At 44.9% G+C, this 19,500-nt stretch overlaps 1 protein-coding gene across 4 annotated transcripts in view; it reads right to left on the minus strand.

The window, feature by feature from the left end:
* Positions 1 to 2,809: 2,809 nt before the first annotated feature.
* The window catches only part of asah2 (N-acylsphingosine amidohydrolase 2), an 89,878-nt gene continuing 73,187 nt past the window's right edge, over positions 2,810 to 19,500 (minus strand). For all 4 annotated transcript variants that reach the window (XM_073027336.1, XM_073027337.1, XM_073027338.1 and 1 more), the window contains one exon: positions 2,810 to 3,282. In XM_073027336.1, the coding sequence (XP_072883437.1) occupies positions 3,099 to 3,282 (184 nt within the window). In that variant the 3' untranslated portion in view covers positions 2,810 to 3,098. The remainder of the gene's footprint in view (positions 3,283 to 19,500) is intronic.

Raw genomic sequence — 19,500 nt, forward strand, 5'->3', positions numbered from 1 at the left:
AGGACCCTGGTCAGACTCCGCTTGGTATACTGTGCTCATTTCTGGTCACCTCACTACAGGAAGGATTTGGAAACTATAGAAAGGGTGCAGAGGAGATTTACAAGGATGTTGCCTGGATTGGGGAGTATGCTTTATGAGAACAGGTTGAGTGAACTTGGCATTTTCTCCTTGGAGCAGCAGTGGATGAGAGGTGACCTGATAGAGATGTATAAGATTATGAGAGGCATTGATCGTGTGGATAGTCAGAGGCTTTTACTCAGGGCTGAAATGACTAACACAAGAAGGCACAGTTTTAAGGTGCTTGTAAGTAGGTACAGAGGAGATGTCAAGGGTAAGTTTTTTACTCAGAGAGTGGTGAGTGAGTGGAATGAGCTGCCGGCAACAGTGGTGGAGGCGGATACGATAGGATCTTTTAAGAGGCTCCTGGATAGGTACATGGAACTTAGAAGAATAGAGGGCCAAGGGTAACCCTAGGTAATTTCTAAAGTAAGTACATGTTTGGCACAGCATTGTGGGCTGAAGGGCCTGTATTGTGCTGCAGGTTTTCTATGTTATGCTGTACATATTTCATTTAGCAGTTCTGTAAGAGCAGTCTGTTCTGTATTCAGCTTGTTTGAGTTATTGTTGAAGATAAGGGATGCTGAGGAATGTGTACTATCTAATTAGGATGGTAGAATTAGGGGGAGGTTTACTTGGTGAGGGATACTACGGTTAGTGTTGAGGTTCTTTTGGTCTGGTGGGGAGATGAAGAGAGGAGAGAACCGGTGGTAGGAAACATCCCAGAGGGAGACACGTTTGTTCGCGATGGATTGTGAGCGATGTTCGAAAGGTGATGTGTGCTTTCACACTGACCGAGGGCCCAGCACGTGAGTGACAGAGAAGTTCAAGATGAGCTCCAAGTTGTGCACAGTTGACTGTTTAATTAAAATGAACCCTTTTCTTATTGTTTTTCTTTACTAACCCTTTAGTTAAGATTCATAAATATAATTCCTCTAATCATATGCAAGTTACTGTCTGCTATTTTGTGGTACTAATTTGTAACAGGGTAGCAAATTACACAGCATCCTCACAAACTGGGGTTTGGGGTGGGAGAAGCCGTCTCAATCTCACGAGCTGGGCGGGACCGGAGAGTGTCTTCGCTAGACTTACGCAGCCAAGGAAACCAGGGAGTTTCACTGTTTAGATACCTCTTCTGAAAAAAATCTCTCTGCCTCAATGATTTTGCTGTATTATATTGTTTATAGAGCATTTTGATCTATTAACAGATGATATACAAATTAAATGCTGATTCACTGCATCCCTTAATAAAAGGAAATGATATAAAATAAGACAAAGCTATGAAGTTGCGAACTTTCTATAAACAAAAGCCATCGATTTTCATATCAAATATGTAGTAGCTGAGGATTACTGTGCTATCACACTAAAAGGTATATCAATTAATATTTCTAGCTTTCTCATGTGTACAATAATGCTGAAGCTATTAATCAGTTCTAGTGACACAAGAAATTCTGCAGATGCTGGAAACTTTTACCAACACCCACAAAATGCTGGAGGAACTTGGCAGGTCAGATAGAATCTATGAAGAGAACTGAGCAGTTGACATTTCAGACTGAGACCCTTCATTAGTTTGAGGTCCCAATGAAGGGTTTTGGCCTCAGATGCCGATTGGTATTTCCTTCTGTAGATGGTGCCTGATCTGCTAAGTTCCTCCAGCATTTTGTCTGTTGTTCGATACATTCTAGTTATTTTTTGCACATTTTTTTAACTAATAAAGATGATATTCTAAATTTCTAAAATAAGTTCCCCATATTCAGATATGCATAACTGCCACCAATTCTCAGTCCCATGGCCCAGTTCTTCAATTCCAGTTTACAAGTCATCCTTCAATTGCTGTAAGAGGGCATTATATAAGACTTCAACCTGGGAACTCTTAGTTTTATTTTACAATGTTTACAAGTTAATCAAGAACAGGCATTTGCAAATCTCAGTGATTAAATTTGAATTCACCATTCTTTTGATGAATTATGCTTTGCAACGTATTGTATGTCAGTGGGATCTGTCTTGGTGTAAGTATTAATCAGTAGAAAGAAATGGCCAGGCAATTAATTCAGAATGACAGTTATGGAACTAGGCATTCTTGCAAAGTGCTGGCAAGGCCAGTGGCATCACTATACAATCCAGTTTGTGGAAATAAGGTGCCATCAACTAGTATTTTATCAGCACCTTTGTTTTTGAATTCCTCCTTTAATCTAAAAATAAGGGTTATTTGTTAGTAGGCTACACTTCAATTTAAATCTCTTTGATCTCACAATTCAGACAGAATATGTGCAGCTTTGAAATTTTACACATAACAAATTTATTTGCTTTCTACAGGGATGTCTCCATCTTTCAGCGTCAATTTTCATTTAACCTGGAGTAATGAAGTTGTTTATCAAGAATTCATGCCTGTAATAGTAAAGCCAATTTTAATAGCTTTCACAATAAATAGAGATATTCATCAATGAATTTTAATTCATCATGACGGCTTAGAAGGAAAGAACAAACTCAGCTGTGCATTATTATGGAAGAACTGAATGATAAAATAATAGTGTAAATTCCTAATAACGTGTTGTGAATTAGATAACCCGGATCAAAAGCAAGTTAATGAAGCTAACTTATTTCATTTGCTCTCAATACTACTATTTATTCCTAATATTCTTAAGGATACTTTCAGGTGATGACTTGCTTATGTTAGGCAAAATTTCAAGTTTTTTGTGGACTGCACAGTTCTCCTCATCAAAATCTTTACAAAATGAACACATCGGCAATGTTTTTTAAAGTTTTGTCAGATATCATTTTATTAATTTTACAGTCTGGATATGTGGTGTGAGGAAATGAGTATTTTTGTGAAATCTCTCATGATTTACAGAACTCACAATTCTTTTGTGACATTAGAGTCCCAAAAGGTTACTTTGATATCAGGAATAATCTCTGCCAATGGCAAATTAGTGAAGTATTTTTAATTTCCCTGCTTTCCCCCATTGTAAGGAATTTGAATAAGAAATCTGCTGGAATTTTCAAATTGTACAACAAAAACATGACATTCTGATTTGGGAACTTCACTTCTTCACTTCGAAGGGAGAAGAGGAACCGGAGTAAGGATGGAAGACTGGTTTAATCAATTTAAGAGTCTTAAAATGACCATAATGGTTTATTTTGTAAATTCCAAGCTCCACAGAGTATGGGATATGCCAGGCCACTGTGACATTGCTGTGACCTTTAAGTCCTTTGTTCCAGTACAATCTAAAAACAAAACAAACATCAATCAGAAAATGCAAAAATAATCAATTCCTCCAATTCATGCCATCAGCTGAGAGAATCCTTCATTATTATCCCTCTCCAGGTGACACTGGCTGCCAATTTGTCTTGATCAACATTTGCACATGGCTCCTTGAACCTGCTGCACCATTCACCAGGATCACAATCTGGCCTTGACTCTTCCATGAACACCAGAACTCTTGATTTCCCATGCATTTTAAATATCTTAAAATTCAAAGTAAAGTTATTATAAAATTATCTATATGTCACTATATATTACCTTGAGATTAATTTTCTTGTAGACATTCACAGAAAATGAAGAAATATAATAGGATCAATGAAAATATACACACAAAGAACATAAAACAACCAATGTGCAAAAGAAGACAAACTATGCAAATTGTAAAACAAAAGTAAATAAATAATATTGAGAACATGAGTGGTAGAGTCCATGAAAGTGAGTTGAGTTGAGTCAAGTTATCCCTGTTCTCAAGAATGCAGGTACTTGGAAATAAATAAATATATATACTAAAGCTATTATGAACTCCATGGAGCATGTGGGGATCTTCCGATATCCAGGCATTCTTTCTTTCTTTCTTTCTTTCTTTCTTTCTTTCTTTTTTCTTCTCTCTTTTTTTTTCTCTTTCTATAGGGATATGTTGGGGGGAAGGGGTTAAGGGGAGGGGGGAAGGGTTGATAATTTTTTTTCTTTCTGTAACCTATTTGAAAATTCAATGAAAAAATTTATTTTTAAAAAAATTCATAAGTGTTAAGTTTTGTAACTTCAAAACATTAAACTAATTCAACGGGGAAAAAAAAGAATGCAGGTATGGTACCTTTAAACTATGGCCGTAAGTAAGGGAAGAGGAGAGGACTCCAAACCAGACTGAAATACTGGGGTATGAAACTTTCCCTACCCGGTATCTTATTAGAATATTTACAGTCACTGGAGAACAAGACTGAGAACCTAAGGGCAATATTGCTGTATTGGAGGGAAATGAGGGATTGCTATGCTCTGTGTTTTACAGAGACACGGCTAACTGAAGACATGCTGGGTATGGCAAACAGACTGGAGGACTTCTTGATACACAGGATGGACTCAACTGCTGATTCAGAGGAGGCAAAAGGTGGGGGTCTACGTTTCATGATTAGCCCTTTGTAGTGCTCAGATGTAATGGTGTTGACACACACCTGCTCCCCGACCTGGAGCATCTAATAACTAAGTGTGGACCATTCTACTTACCAAGAGACTTCTCCTCCATGATCCTCACCACACTTTACCTACCACTAAAGACCTACGTTAAGCAGGAATCAAGATATTGAATGCCCCCTTTAGCAAACAAGAAATAGCCTAGCCTGACACTTGCAGATCATTGTTGAGGACTTCAATCACGCTTGTTTGAAGAAATCTCTGCCCAATTATTATCAACATATCACCTGCAGCACCAGGGGTCCCAACACACTTAATCACTGTTAATTACCACAAGGAATGCCTACTGTTTGATCCCTATACTGCATTTTGGAGAATCTTATCACTTAGCTGTCCTCCTCCCACCTGCATACAGGTAGAGAGTAAAGAGAAAGGCTCCAGAGGGAAGCACAACAAAGAGGTGGTTGCAGGAGACAGGGGAGCATCTACAGGATTGCTTTGAATCAGTGGCCTAGACCGTATTCAAGGACTCAGAAGATCTGAACGAATACATCACAGTTGCCACGGAATTCATAAAAACAGTCGTAAAGGCGTGTGTCCCCAGAAAATCATTCAGGCAGGTTCCACAACCAGAAGTCCTGGAGGAACCATGAGATCTTCAATCTGCTGAGGCCCAGATCAGTGGTATTCAGGTCTGAAGAAAGAGTAAAATAGAAGAGATCTAGGTACAATCCCTAGAAAGCCAGCTCCCATGCAAAGTGGCAATTCAGACCAAACTTGAATCACTGAAGGATGTTTGACAGCTGTGACAGGGTTTGAGTGTTATTACCACCTACAAAATGAAACCAAACATCATTGATTACATCAAGGTTTCACTCCCAGATGTGCTCAGTGCCTTTTATGCTCAGTTTGACCATCAAAATATGAGGCACCTTCAGGAATTCACACAGATAAGGCTCCTGTACCTCCTTCTCATGGCAGCAGGGAGAAGAAGCTTGGCCTTGATGGTAGGGGTGTTTGATGATGGACGTTGGCTTTTCCAGTGCTCCTTGCAAATGATCTCAATGATGGGAAGGGCTTTGCCTGTGATGTACTGGGCTGTATGCATCAAGGTGTTGAACATATTTAATGGCTCAGCCTCAACTGTTCATTGGAGTAGGGAAGTCCAGAAATTTACAACCCTCTAATGACTAAAGACTTATCTCGGGGTTAAACTGTCCAACTTGTCACCGTGAGACTGTTGTTTCCCTTTCCAAGTTCCAGATTGCGAATCCAGGAAAAGCACCCTCCCAGCATCTATATATATTGTGCACCCTCAGAAGTGTGTTTTCTTTAATGAAACAGTATAACATCCCTATTCTCATATGCTCAATGCACAGAGAATTGAAAGCAGTTGACAGTGGCACTGCAAATGAAGTTTGGAGAGACTAAAGACCACTTTGAAGTTAGAGCGCTTAGCAAATTATGTGAAGCCTCTGACAGCCTCATTCGCAGGAGGGATTTAGCAAAGGTTCATCTCTGGATTGCACTGCATAATTGTCTTTAGAGGCCATTTTCTGACTTGAAAATCAGCAATCATGTTTCTAACCCTGGGGTGGATGAATTTCTAAAAGTTTCACCACAAGTTGTCCAATCTTTAACCGTCCCACCCCCATGGCTCACTTGACTGCTTTGCTGCATAATCGTCCTCACATCAACTAGAGGATAACCAGTGTCTTCATTACTCCTAAAGATGACTTTGACTGTTTATCACTTTTCTTTTTAGCCTTGTCATCAATACTTTTATAACTAAGAAATAGAATATGTAAGGTGATTTTTTTTTTGGATCAGCTTCATGATTTCCAAACCTACATAGTCACATCAGGGCCTGTTAGATCAATCCTTGGAGATTCTAGGGAGACCTGGAGCACTAGGGTCTGAACCAATATTCTTAGCAGAGACTTTTCACACCACAGCTAAAGTACAATGATCTCTGAACTGTAGCTTTGGGTAACTAAACAGAATAAATCCTGTTCTTGCTTAAAGAAGCAAAGTGTTAGCAATCTAAAATTAAAGGCAGAGAATTCTAGAAATACACAGCAGGTTGGACAGTATCTGGGAAGAGAGAAAAGCATCAGTGTTTCAAGTTGTTAACAGTTATCCTTTTATTATCTCATCTGGTGAAAGATCATCAAATCAAAATGTTAACTGCTTCTCTTTCCATTTACTGCACAACCAGTTGAATATTTTCCTACATTTGGGTTTTACTCTTCTCCTTCCATGATTCATCTTCAGTTCAGCTGGTTGATCATTTCAATCCATCTGCTCTAGAACACCTTATGTCCATTTACCAATACCCACTTCCTCTCCACTACACCAATATATTAAAACTGTACCGCAATCTACTGGCAGATGAGCTTGCATTTTCCAACATACTTCATTCTGATTTTAAATCATTTCAGGCTTTGGGAGCTATTTCACATTGCTCTTCCCCTCCATGCAGAGAATGTTTTGAACAGTGATAATCTCCTGATGCAAACACATATGATAGCATTGTTATCAGGAACAGATTATGAAGTTTTCAATTGCAGAACATCGGCAGGGCTCTGTTAATATTCACCAGGATGAAAGGCTGTCACAGACCTCTGAACCAATCAGAAGAGCACTGTGAAAGGTCATTGAACTAGATTAAGCAAGTTAGCTTCCACAGGGCAGCTGGACTTCAGTTTCTCAATTTCAGTTGAACTTTTTCAGTGTATTTATAAATCTCATATTAACCCAATTGAAGTAAGCCCTGTAAAAGTGCTAAAGGCCCAAATCATACTCAAAGCATACAGCTTGCACTTGTATATATCTATCATTGTCTTTCTCTGGGTCACTTAAATCCCACTATCTTGTCTCCCACTATTCATACAGCTTCACAGCTGTGACTTTCAAACAGGATTGGTCTCTGAGTACCTACAGGCAGTGGAGACGGAGACCCTGCTCCTTGACCATACATTTTGACTTCTGAGAGAGTGTGCTATCTGAAGTTATTTCCTACTGTTGCTCTCTTCTGTTGATGATCAAGGACAATGGGGGAAAACATTGCAATTAAAATAACAAAAGGAATTCGAAAATAATAAATATTTTTAAAAGGCTGAGGCCCTTCATTGGGGGTGGAAACGAAGAAGTCGAAGGTCAGAATGAGAAGGTGGGGGAGGGAGAAGGAACACAAGCTGGCAGATGAAAAGTGAAACTAGGTGAGGAAGGTGGGTGGGTGGGGAAGGGGAGATTAAGTGAGGGCTGGGAGGTAATAGGCAGATCTCTTCTCCTCTCAGTTTCCTTCTCCTTCAGCCTTTTACCTTTTCCACTCCCCACATTTTTATAAAACTAATTTGGCAGGCTTTATCTGGTGTTCCACAAGGTTCTGCCCTTGGCTCCATCAAGCTTTAGAAACTTAGTGGGACGGCACAGTAATGTAGCATTTCGCATAACACTATTACTGCTCAGTGACCCGGGTTCAATTCCCACCACCATCTGTCAGGAGTTAAATGTTCTCCCCATGACTGTGTGGGTTTCCTCCTGGTGCTCTGGTTTCCTCCCTCATTCCAAAGACTTAAGGGTTAGTAGGTTCATCAGTCACAAGGGTGTAATTGGATGGTGTGGACTTGCTGGACTGGAATAGCCTATTATTGTGCTGGATCTCCAAATAATCAATTGCTCATTGGTTGTTAATTCAGAAACAAAGGTTCTGAACTTAAAGAAGGGTAACTTTGAAGGTATGAGATGTGAATTAGCTAAGATAAACTGGCAACTGATACTTAAAGGGTTGACGGTGGATATGCAATGGCAAGCATTTAAAGATCGCATGGATGAACTACAACAATTGTTCACCCCAGTTTGGCAAAAGAATAAACCAGGGAAGGTAGTGCACCCGTGGCTGACAAGGGAAATTAGGGATAGTATCAAGTCCAAAGAAGAAACATATAAATTAGCAAAAAAAAAGCGGCACACCTGAGGACTGGGAGAAATTCAGAGACCAGCAGAGGAGGACAAAAGGCTTAATTAGGAAAGGGAAAAAAGATTATGAGAGAAAGCTGGCAGGGAACATAAAAACTGACTGTGAAAGCTTTTATAGATACGTGAAAAGAAAAAGATTGGTCAAGACAAATGTAGGTCCTTTACAGTCAGAAACAGGTGAATTGATCATAGGGAACAAAGACATGGCAGACCAATTGAATAACTACTTTGGTTCTGTCTTCACTAAGGAGGACATAAATAATCTTCCGGAAATAGTAAGGGACCGAGGGTCTAGTGAGATGGAGGAACTGAGGGAAATACATGTTAGTAGGGAAGTAGTGTTAGGTAAATTGAAGGGATTAAAGGCAGATAAATCCCCAGGGCCAGATGGTCTGCATCCCAGAGTGCTTAAGGAAGTAGCCCAAGAAATAGTGGATGCATTAGCGATAATTTTTCAAGACTCCTTAGATTCTGGATTAGTTCCTGAGGATTGGAGGGTGGCTGATATAACCCCACTTTTATAAAAAAGGAGGGAGAGAGAAACCAGGGAATTATAGACTGGTTAGTCTGACATCTGTGGTGGGGAAAATGCTAGAGTCGGTTATCAAAGATGTGATAACAGCACGTTTGGAAAGAGGTGAAATCATCGGACAAAGTCAGCATGGATTTGTGAAAGGAAAATCATGTCTGACGAATCTTATAGAATTTTTTGAAGATGTAACTAGTAGAGTGGATAGGGGAGAGCCAGTGGATGTGGTATATTTAGATTTTCAAAAGGCTTTTGACAAGGTCCCACACAGGAGATTAGTGTGCAAACTTAAAGCACACGGTATTGGGGGTATGGTATTGATGTGGATAGAGAATTGGTTGGCAGACAGGAAGCAAAGAGTGGGAGTAAACGGGACCTTTTCAGAATGGCAGGCAGTGACTAGTGGGGTACTGCAAGGCTCAGTGCTGGGACCCCAGTTGTTTACAATATATGTTAATGATTTAGATGAGGGAATTAAATGCAGCATCTCCAAGTTTGCGGATGACATGAAGCTGGGCGGCGGTGTTAGCTGTGAGGAGGATGTTAAGAGGATGCAGGGTGACTTGGATAGGTTAGGTGAGTGGGCAAATTCATGGCATATGCAATTTAATGTGGATAAATGTGAGGTTATCCACTTTGGTTGCAAGAACAGGAAAACAGATTATTATCTGAACGGTGGCCGATTAGGAAAAGGGGAGATGCAACGAGACCTGCGTGTCATTATACACCAGTCATTGAAGGTGGGCATGCAGGTACAGCAGGCGGTGAAAAAAGCAAATGGTATGTTGGCATTCATAGCAAAAGGATTTGAGTACAGGAGCAGGGAGGTTCTACTGCAGTTGTACAAGGCCTTGGTGAGACTGCACCTAGAATATTGTGTGCAGTTTTGGACCCCTAATCTGAGGAAAGGCATTCTTGCCAGAGAGGGAGTACAGAGAAGGTTCACCAGATTGATTCCTGGGATGGCAGGACTTTCATCTGAAGAAAGACTGGATCGACTAGGCTTATACTCACTGGAATTTAGAAGATTGAGGGGGGATCTTATTGAAACGTATAAAATTCTAAAGAGATTGGACAGGCTAGATGCAGGAAGATTGTTTCCAATGTTGGGGAAGTCCAGAATGAGGGGTCACAGTTTACGGATAAAGGGGAAGCCTTTTAGGACCAAGATGAGGAAAAACTTCTTCACACAGAGAGTGGTGAATCTGTGGAATTCTCTGCCACAGGAAACAGTTGAGGCCGGTTCATTGGCTATATTTAAGAGGGTTAGATATGGCCCTTGTGGCTAAAGGGATCGGGGGTATGGAGAGAAAGCAGGTACAGGGTTCTGAGTTGGATGATCAGCCATGATCATACTGAATGGCGGTGCAGGCTCGAAGGGCCGAATGGCCTACTCCTGCACCTATTTTCTATGTTTCTATGTTTGTTCGTTTCTGTTGATGTGTAGATTTTCATTTATTCCCTTGTATTTCTTTGTTCTACTGTGAATGCTTGCAAGAAAATGATTCTCAGGGCAGTATACACATACTTTGATAATAAACTTACTTTGAACTTTGAAAATAAATGAATAAGAGCTCTTGACAGGAGCAACTTGCCACGGACACAGGTGCAAGGTGTTGACTCACCTTTTCTGCTTTTGTTATGTACGCATGGATATTGCTCCAAAGTCCACGTCCAGAGCAGGACCTTACCACACCCAGAGATCTCCAGTACAGGTCCTCCCCTGGTTATGAACCTTCATACATTCAAATAAGCCTACGGGAGATCAGTAAAATAGAGGGGCCGGAGGCATCTTCTACCGGGTGGGATTGGGACATTTCTGTGTTTCTTCTCTTCCTGCCACCACCTCCCCCCTCCAATCCGGGGCTGGGCCGAGCAAAGCAGCGCAGAGCAGAGACTGACACACTCGTTCACTGAATTAGTGAGTCAAGCTTGCGGCTATCTTCCCAGCACCCTCCTCACTCTCCCACCCAACCATTTCCGTGATCCTCTCTTACATGTTATTTGTACTCATTTCTGACTAACAATGTGTTCTCAGGAAGGGAACCCTGCCATAACACATGCACTGGCTGACTGACATTCATCAAGTGGTTTCAACAGGAAATAGTCATGCCCACATCATCACTTAATGTGTTTTACACATTAAAAAAATGGTTTGTAAGTACTTCCTCAATAAATAGCACAGAATTCAAACTTGAAAATGTTTTACTTTTCTCTCACCCTCATTATGTCCGATATAATAACAGTTGTGTGAATAAAATGTTGATGCATATAAAACATTTCTGCCCAGAACCATCTGTGTTATTCATTCAGAGGGAGCAAAATGTAATCAGCCAAAGCTTTCAATCAGTTATATGCACTGCATATGAGAAACCATTTGATGGCTCTGGAGTACTCACTGCAGTTTAGAAGAACGAGGGGGGATCTCATTGAAACTTCTCAAAGATTAAAAAGCCTAGATAGAGTGGACATGGAGAGGCTGTTTCCTTTAGTGGCAAGTCTAGGACCAGAGGCCACAGTCCCAGAATAGAAGGACATCTCTTTACAACAGAGATGAGGGGAAATTTCTTTAGCCAGAGGGTGGTGGATCTGTGGAAATCATTGCCACAGATGGCTAAGGGGGCCAAATCATTGGCTACATTTAAAGTGGAGGTTGACAGGCTCTTGGCTAATCAGGGTGTCAAAGGCTAAGGGAGAAGGCAGGAGGATGGGGTTCAGATGGAAAATAAATCAACCATGATGGAATGGTGGAATAGACTCGATGGGCCAAATGTCCTAATTCTGCTTCTTTGTTTTATGGTCTTATAGCTTAAATCTTGGAATTAAGCCTTTAAGAGAATAGACCATGAAGTGCCAGATCCCTAAACACTTTAACCCAAGGTCTGTCATAGCAACAGATTACCATTCAGATACAGGGCAAGGTCCAAAGATTCGCTCAAAGCCTCCTTTGAAAATGTGTAACTTCCACCAACTGCTGGGAATTCTATAACCTCTGAACATGGTGAAAGAGCAATCGCTGATTACTATCTTCAAGGAAAAGGACAAGGATATGGTTGAATGAATGCACAGCTACCAAACTTGCCTCTGCAAGCACTTCCTGCTCATGAGTGGTACAATCTATGTCTCCCACACCGGCCTCAAAAACCACAGAAGTGGAGCAGAAGCAACCCACCTGCAGTACCAAGTGAACACTGACAAACAGATGGGTAAATGCAGCTAAATCACAGAACTTAGAACATTACAGCACAGGACAGGCCATCTGGCACACAATGTTGTGTCGATCTTATAACCCACTCTAAGACCAATATAACCCTTCCCTCCTACATAACCCCCCATTTTACTATTATCCACATGCATATTTAAGAATTTCTTAAATATCCCTAATATATCTGCCTCTACCACCACTCTTGGTATTGCGTTCCATGCACCCATAAAAAAATACTTAGTCTGGCATCCCCCATACTCTCTTCCAATCATCTTAAAATTATGTCAGAATCAGAATCAGGTTTATTATCACAGGCATGTGACATGAAATTTGTTAACTTAGCAGCAGCAGTTCAATGTAATACATAACCTAGCAGAGCAAAAATTTTAAAAAAAATTAATTACATATATTGAATAGATTTTTAAAATGTGTAAAAACAGAAATACTGTGCTTTTTTAAAAAAAGGTGAGGTAATGTCCAAAGATTCAATGTCCATTTAGGAATCGGATGGCAGAGGGGAAGAAGGTGTTCCTGAATTGCTGAGTGTGTGCCTTCAGGCTTCTGTATCTCCTACTTGACAGTAACAGTGAGAAAAGGGCATGCCCTGGGTGCTGGAGGTCCTTAATAATGGACGCTGCCTTTCTGAAACACCACTCCCTAAAGATGTCCTGTGTATTTTGTAGGCTAGTACCCAAGATGGAGCTGACTAGTTTTATAACCTTTTGCAGCTTCATTCGGTCCTGTGCAGTAGCCCCTCCATACCACACAGTGATACAGCCTGTCAGAATGTTCTCCATGGTACAACTATAGAAGCTTTTGAGTGTATTTGTTGATATGCCAAGTCTCTTCAAACTCCTAATGAAGTATAACTGCTATCTTGCCTGCTTTATAACTACATCGATATGTTAGAACCAGGTTAGATCCTCAGAGATCTTCACACTCAGGAACTTGAAGCTGCTCACTCTCTCCACTTCCGATCCCTCTATGAGGATTGGTATGTGTTCCCTCGTCTTACCCTTCCTGAAGTCCACAATCAGCTCTTTCGTCTTACTGACATTGAGTGCCAGGTTGTTGTTGCAGCACCATTCCACTAGTTGGCATATCTCACTCCTGTATGCCCTCTCATCACCACCTGAGATTCTACCAACAATGGTGGTATCATCAGCAAATTTGTAGATGGTTTTTGAGCTATGCTTAGCCACACAGTCACGTGTATATAGAGAGTAGAGCAGTGAGCTAAGCAGACACCCATGGGGTGCAGCAGTGTTGATTGTCAGTGAGGAGGATATCTTATTTACTAATTCGCACAGACCGTGGTCTTCTGGTTAGGAAGTCAAGGATCCAATTGCAGAGGGAGATACTGTGGTGAACTACATATACCTGTCTGGACTGCTCCTGTGGCTCCTCCCACAGACTCCTGTATAAAGGTGAATGAGCCCGGCCTCATTCTCCAGGATGTAGTGTTGTTCATTCTTCCAGTCAATAAAAGCCGATATCTCGCTTCTTACGTCTCAGAGTGAGTTATTGATGGTGCATCAGATACAGAGGCCCAGATTCTGCAACTTCTCAATCAGGATTGTGGGAATGATGGCATTAAATGCTGAGCTATAGGCAATGAACAACATCCTGACATCGGTGTTTATGTTGTCCAGATGGTCTAAAGCCGTGTGGAGAGCCATTGAGATTGCGTCTGCCGTTGATCTATCGTGGCTCTAGGCAAATTGCAATGTGTCCAGGTCCTTGCTGAGCTATTTATGTTCAGGGGGATATTCACCTGATCTATGCCTCTTACCATCTGATACATCTCAGTGAAGTTGCCTCTCATCTTCCTTCACTCCAAGAGAATAGCCCTAGTTCACTCTTAAGACAAATCTATCTACTTCACTACAGACTGTGCTGACAGCAGCACCTTTTTGAAAAATAGGGTTACCTAAAGTAAAACAGACCATTAAGGATCTGCAAAATTTGGATAATAAATTGAAAAATGAAAGGATTATTTTTCTATTGAGGTGTAGTCGATAGGTCACACCCCTAGAATATTATCCAAATATTCTGAACAATCTACAGAATGTTTTCATCCCAAACCATGCCAATGGGATGAAGCCCTTTGAGGAAGGTGATCAGATTGACGGCTGGTTCTGCAGGGGTGCCAATGGATACCTGAAACCATTGTACGTGCTCAATACCCAAGGGCCACAGACATTTGAGAGCTCTCTAGAAACAACCATTTACGAAGTTGCAAAAGAAAGCTTTAATTCTTGAATAGCCAATCAAGTGTTTTAGTGTTTTATATCCTTTTAACAACATCAACAAAACATCAACATCAGGAACAAAAACATTCCACATTGTCACAGCTCAAAGGTCAAAGTTCAAAGTATGTATATATTGTGGCGACCCACTTCCTAGCGCACTCGAACCGGCTCACAAATAGCCAGCGCGCCGGCACAAAGGCCAGGTCTGCTTCACCAACAAAGGGGAAGCCTGCGGGGGTTTGTGAGTACGTGCCCCTTACAGCATCCGCGCCCGGGGAGGGTGGGATGAGGGAGGCTTTAAAGCAAGGCTGTGAAGTTCGAATAAAATCTTCTTTAATTGCAGTTTACCGACTCCGTGTCGTTATTTTAGTGCTGCGTGTAGCACACCGCTACAATTGGTGACCCCGACGGTCCAAACAATTTTTGGACCAGAGATGACCGACGCCGCATCTGTTCATGCGGTTTCGTTGAAATTGCCAAGCTTCTGGACGCTGCGACCTCACCTCTGGTTCCAGCAAGCAGAAGTCCAATTCCACGTTCGGCAGATAACCTCAGAGGACACACGTTACTACTACGTGGTGAACTCCCTCAACCAGGACGCAGCGGCCCAGGTTGTGGAGTTCGTACAGTCTCCCCCGGCGGACGGCAAGTACACGGAATTCAAAGCCCTGCTCCTAAGGACTTTCGGACTCTCACAGCGTGAGCGGGCTGCCCGCTTACTGCACCTGGATGGTTTGGGGGACAGACCTCCATCGGCTTTAATGAATGAGATGTTGTCTCTGGCCGGCGGACACAAACCCTGCCTCATGTTTGAGCAGGCATTCCTGGAGCAGCTGTCCGAGGACATACACCTGCTGCTGTCCGATGTGGATTTCAGCGACCCCCGGAAGGTGGCAGCCCGGGCGGACTTGCTGTGAAACGCCAAGAAGGTGAGTGGGGCGTCCATCACACAGATCACCAGGCCACGCTTCCAGCAGCAGACCAGACCAGGACCGGCAGCAGAGCCAGCTAACCCCAGAGGCCAGGGTGTGGAGCCCAACGAGCAATGGTGTTTCTACCACCAGCGGTGGGGCACAGAAGCCCGCCGTTGTCGCCCGCCCTGCCAGTTCCCGGGAAACGCCAGGGCCAGCCGCCGCTGATGGCTACGGCGGCTGGCCGTCGGGATAGCCTCCTGTATGTGTGGGACAAGAGGTCGGGACGCCGTTTTTTGGTCGACACTGGTGCAGAGATCAGCATCTTACCTCCGACGAGTTACGACACCCGCAACAGGGCACCGGGTCCCCCCCGAGGGCCGTGAACGGCAGCACAGTAAGGACAGGAGGAGGAGTATAGGAAACTGATACAGGACTTTGTGATATGGTGCAACTCAAACTACCTGCGTCTCAATATCACCAAGACCAAGGAGATGGTGGTGGACTTTAGGAGATCTAGGCCTCATATGGAGCCAGTGATCATTAATGGAGAATGTGTGGAGCAGGTTAAGACATACAAGTATCTGGGAGTACAGTTAGACGAGAAGCTAGACTGGACTGCAAACACAGATGCCTTGTGCAGGAAGGCACAGAGTCGACTGTACTTCCTAAGAAGGTTGGCGTCATTCAATGTCTGTAGTGAGATGCTGAAGATGTTCTATAGGTCAGTTGTGGAGAGCGCCCTCTTCTTTGTGGTGGCGTGTTGGGGAGGAAGCATTAAGAAGAGGGACGCCTCACGTCTTAATAAGCTGGTAAGGAAGGCGGGCTCTGTCGTGGGCAAAGTACTGGAGAGTTTAACATCGGTAGCTGAGCGAAGGGCGCTGAGTAGGCTACGGTCAATTATGGATAACTCTGAACATCCTCTACATAGCACCATCCAGAGACAGAGAAGCAGTTTCAGCGACAGGTTACTATCGATGCAATGCTCCTCAGACAGGATGAAGAGGTCAATACTCCCCAATGCCATTAGGCTTTACAATTCTACTGCCAGGACTTAAGAACTTTTTAAAAGCTATTATTAATGCTTTTTGAGATAGTGATTTAGATGCATATCATATTCTTTACTGAGTTAAGTATTGTATGTAATTAGTTTTGCTACAACAAGTGTATAGGACATTGGAAAATGTTGAATTTCCCCATGGGGATGAATAAAGTAGCTATCTATCTATCTATCTATCACCCGTATGGTGCAGCCACAGTTTGGCTCCAGCCGGTTCACGTGGGACTTCACACTGGCCGCCGTAGCCCAACCGCTTCTGGGTGTGGATTTTTTGTGGGCTCACAGCCTGCTGGTCCACGCCGAGACCTTTCAGATGTTCTCCCTGGGAGAAGCCCAGTTGCCAGCCCCACACCTCGACTCTATCACGCTGTCCGACAATGACTTCACCAGAGTCCTGGCGGATTTCCCATCGGTTCTGGCACCGCAGTTCACAGCAGCCATGCCCCGACACGGCATACAGCACCACATCCCGACCCAGGGACCACCCCTCCATGCCCGTGCTCGGCGGCTTCCCCCGGACAAGCTCTGACTGGCAAAGGAGGAGTTCAAGAGGATGGAGGAATTGGGGATCATCCGGCGGTCCGACAGCCCATGGGCCTCCCCCCTGCACATGGTGCCCAAAGCGACAGGGGGCTGGACACCATGTGGCGACTACTGCAGGCTGAACGAGGCTACCACACCGGACTGCTACCCTGTGCCGCACATTCAGGAGTTTGCAGCAAACCTGCACGGCGCATGGATCTTCTCCAAGGTAGACCTCGTCCGAGGATACCATCAAATCCTGATGCATCCGGACGACGTCCCCAAAACGGCTCTCATCACCCCATTCGGCCTTTTTGAGTTCCTCCGCATGTCGACCGGCCTGAAGAATGCCGCACAGACGTTCCAGCGGTTGATGGACGCGGTGGGACGCAACCTGGACTTTGCTTTCATCTATTTGGACGACATCCTCATAGCCAGCAGCAGTCGTCAGGAGCATCTGTCCCACCTCCGTCAACTCTATGCCCGACTGAGTGAATACGGTCTAACGATCAACCTGGCCAAATGCCAGTTCGGGCTCGACACCATTGACTTCCTGGGCCACAGGATTACTAAAGATGGGGCAACCCCTCTGCCCGCTAAGGTAGATGCGGTCCGCCATTTCCCCCGACCCACCACGATCAAAGGCCTTCAGGAGTTCGTAGGTATGGTCAATTTCTACCACCGCTTCCTCCCTTCAGCTGCCCGAATCATGCGCCCCCTGTTTGCCCTGATGTCGGGTCTGGGCAAGGACATTACCTGGGACGAGGAGTCCGCTGCTGCTTTCATTCAAACGAAGGAAGCCTTGGCAAACGCCGCAATGTTAGTGCACCCCAGAATGGACGTCCCTACCGCCCTCACGGTGGACGTATCTAACACGGCAGTCGGTCGGGTACTGGTGCAACTTATCGCGGGCCGCTGGTAACCCCTGGCGTTTTTCAGCAAACACCTGCGGCCACCCAAGCTCAAATACAGTGCTTTCGACCGGGAACTGTTGGCACTACACCTGGCAATCCGGCATTTCAGGTACTTCTTAGAAGGTAGGCCCTTCACTGTGTTCACGGACCACAAGCCGCCTACCTTTACGTTCACGAAGGTGTCCGATCCCTGGTCGTCCCGCCAGCAGCACCATCTGTCCTACATCTCTGAATACACAACGGATGTCCGGCACGTCTCGGGTAAGGACAATGTTGTGGCGGACGCACTCTCTCGCCCTAACATTCATGCCCTTTCCCAAGGGGTAGACTTTGAGGCGCTGGCAGAGGCGCAGCAGGCAGATGAGGAGATCCCGAGTTACAGAACCGCAGTCTCCGGTTTGCAGCTCCACGACCTCCCCGTAGGCCCAGGTAAGAGGACCCTACTCTGTGACGTCGCCACCGGCCAGCCCTGTCCCGTCGTCCCGGCACCTTGGCAGCGACGCGTTTTCGACTCCATTCATAACTTGGTGCACCCCTCTATCAGGACAACCGTCTGGATGGTCTCCAGCAGGTTTGTTTGGCACGGACTCCACAAGCAGGTCAGTGAATGGGCCAGAACGTGCATGCACTGCCAGACGGCCAAGGTGCAGCGGCAAACCAAAGCTCTGCCGCAGCAGTTCCACTCCACCCACCGGCGTTTCGACCACATTCATGAGGATATCGTGGGCCCCCTGCCTGTGTCGCGCGGAACCTCCTGACTATCGTGGACCGGTTCACAAGATGGCCAGAGGCGGTCCCATTCACCGACACCACCTCCAAATCTTGCGCCCAGGTACTGATCACCACCTGAGTGTCCTGCTTTGGTGTACCGGCCCACATTACCTCCGACAGAGGCGCCCAGTTCACCTCCAGCCTGTGGTCAGCTATGGCCAGCCTTTTGGGCCAACTGGGCGGACGAGCTTCCCTGGGTCCTACTCGGCATCCGCACGGCGCCCAAAGATGATCTGCACACCTCGTCGGCCGAGTTGGTGTACGGCGCACCCCTGGTCGTCCCCAGGGAGTTCATACCAGCCCCAAGGGGGCAAGAGGAAGAACCCGCAGCAGTCCTGGGCAGACTACGCGAGAGGCTCGGTAACCTGGCCCCCATACCCACTCGCAGCATGGGCAGCACCCGACCTGCGTACCCAAAGACCTGCAGAACTGTAAGTTTGTGTTTGTACGATGGGGCGGGCATCGGCCACCGCTGCAACGGCCCTACGAGGGGCCGCTCACGGTGCTCAGGAACAACGGGTCCACGTTCGTGCTGGACGTTGGAGGGAGAGAGGAGGTTTTCACGGTGGACCAACTCAAACCGGCCCATGTGGACTTGGCGCAACCGGTCGAGTTTCCGGCACCATGGTGCAGAGGCCGAACTCCCAAACAGGGTCCGGCCCAGACTGTGGACATTGGGGGGGTGTATCACCGGTTCTGGGGGGGGGGGGGGGTTATGTGGCGACCCTCTTCCTAGCGCACTCGAACCGGCTCACAAATAGCCAGCGCGCCGGCACAAAGGCCAGGTCTGCTTCACCAACAAAGGGAAAGCCTGCGGGGGTTTGTGAGTACATGCCCCTTACAGCATCCGCGCCCGGGGAGGGTGGGATGAGGGAGGCTTTAAAGCAAGGCTGTGAAGTTCGAATAAA

Source organism: Hemitrygon akajei, chromosome 23 (genome assembly GCF_048418815.1).
Source record: "Hemitrygon akajei chromosome 23, sHemAka1.3, whole genome shotgun sequence".
NCBI lineage: Eukaryota > Metazoa > Chordata > Chondrichthyes > Myliobatiformes > Dasyatidae > Hemitrygon > Hemitrygon akajei.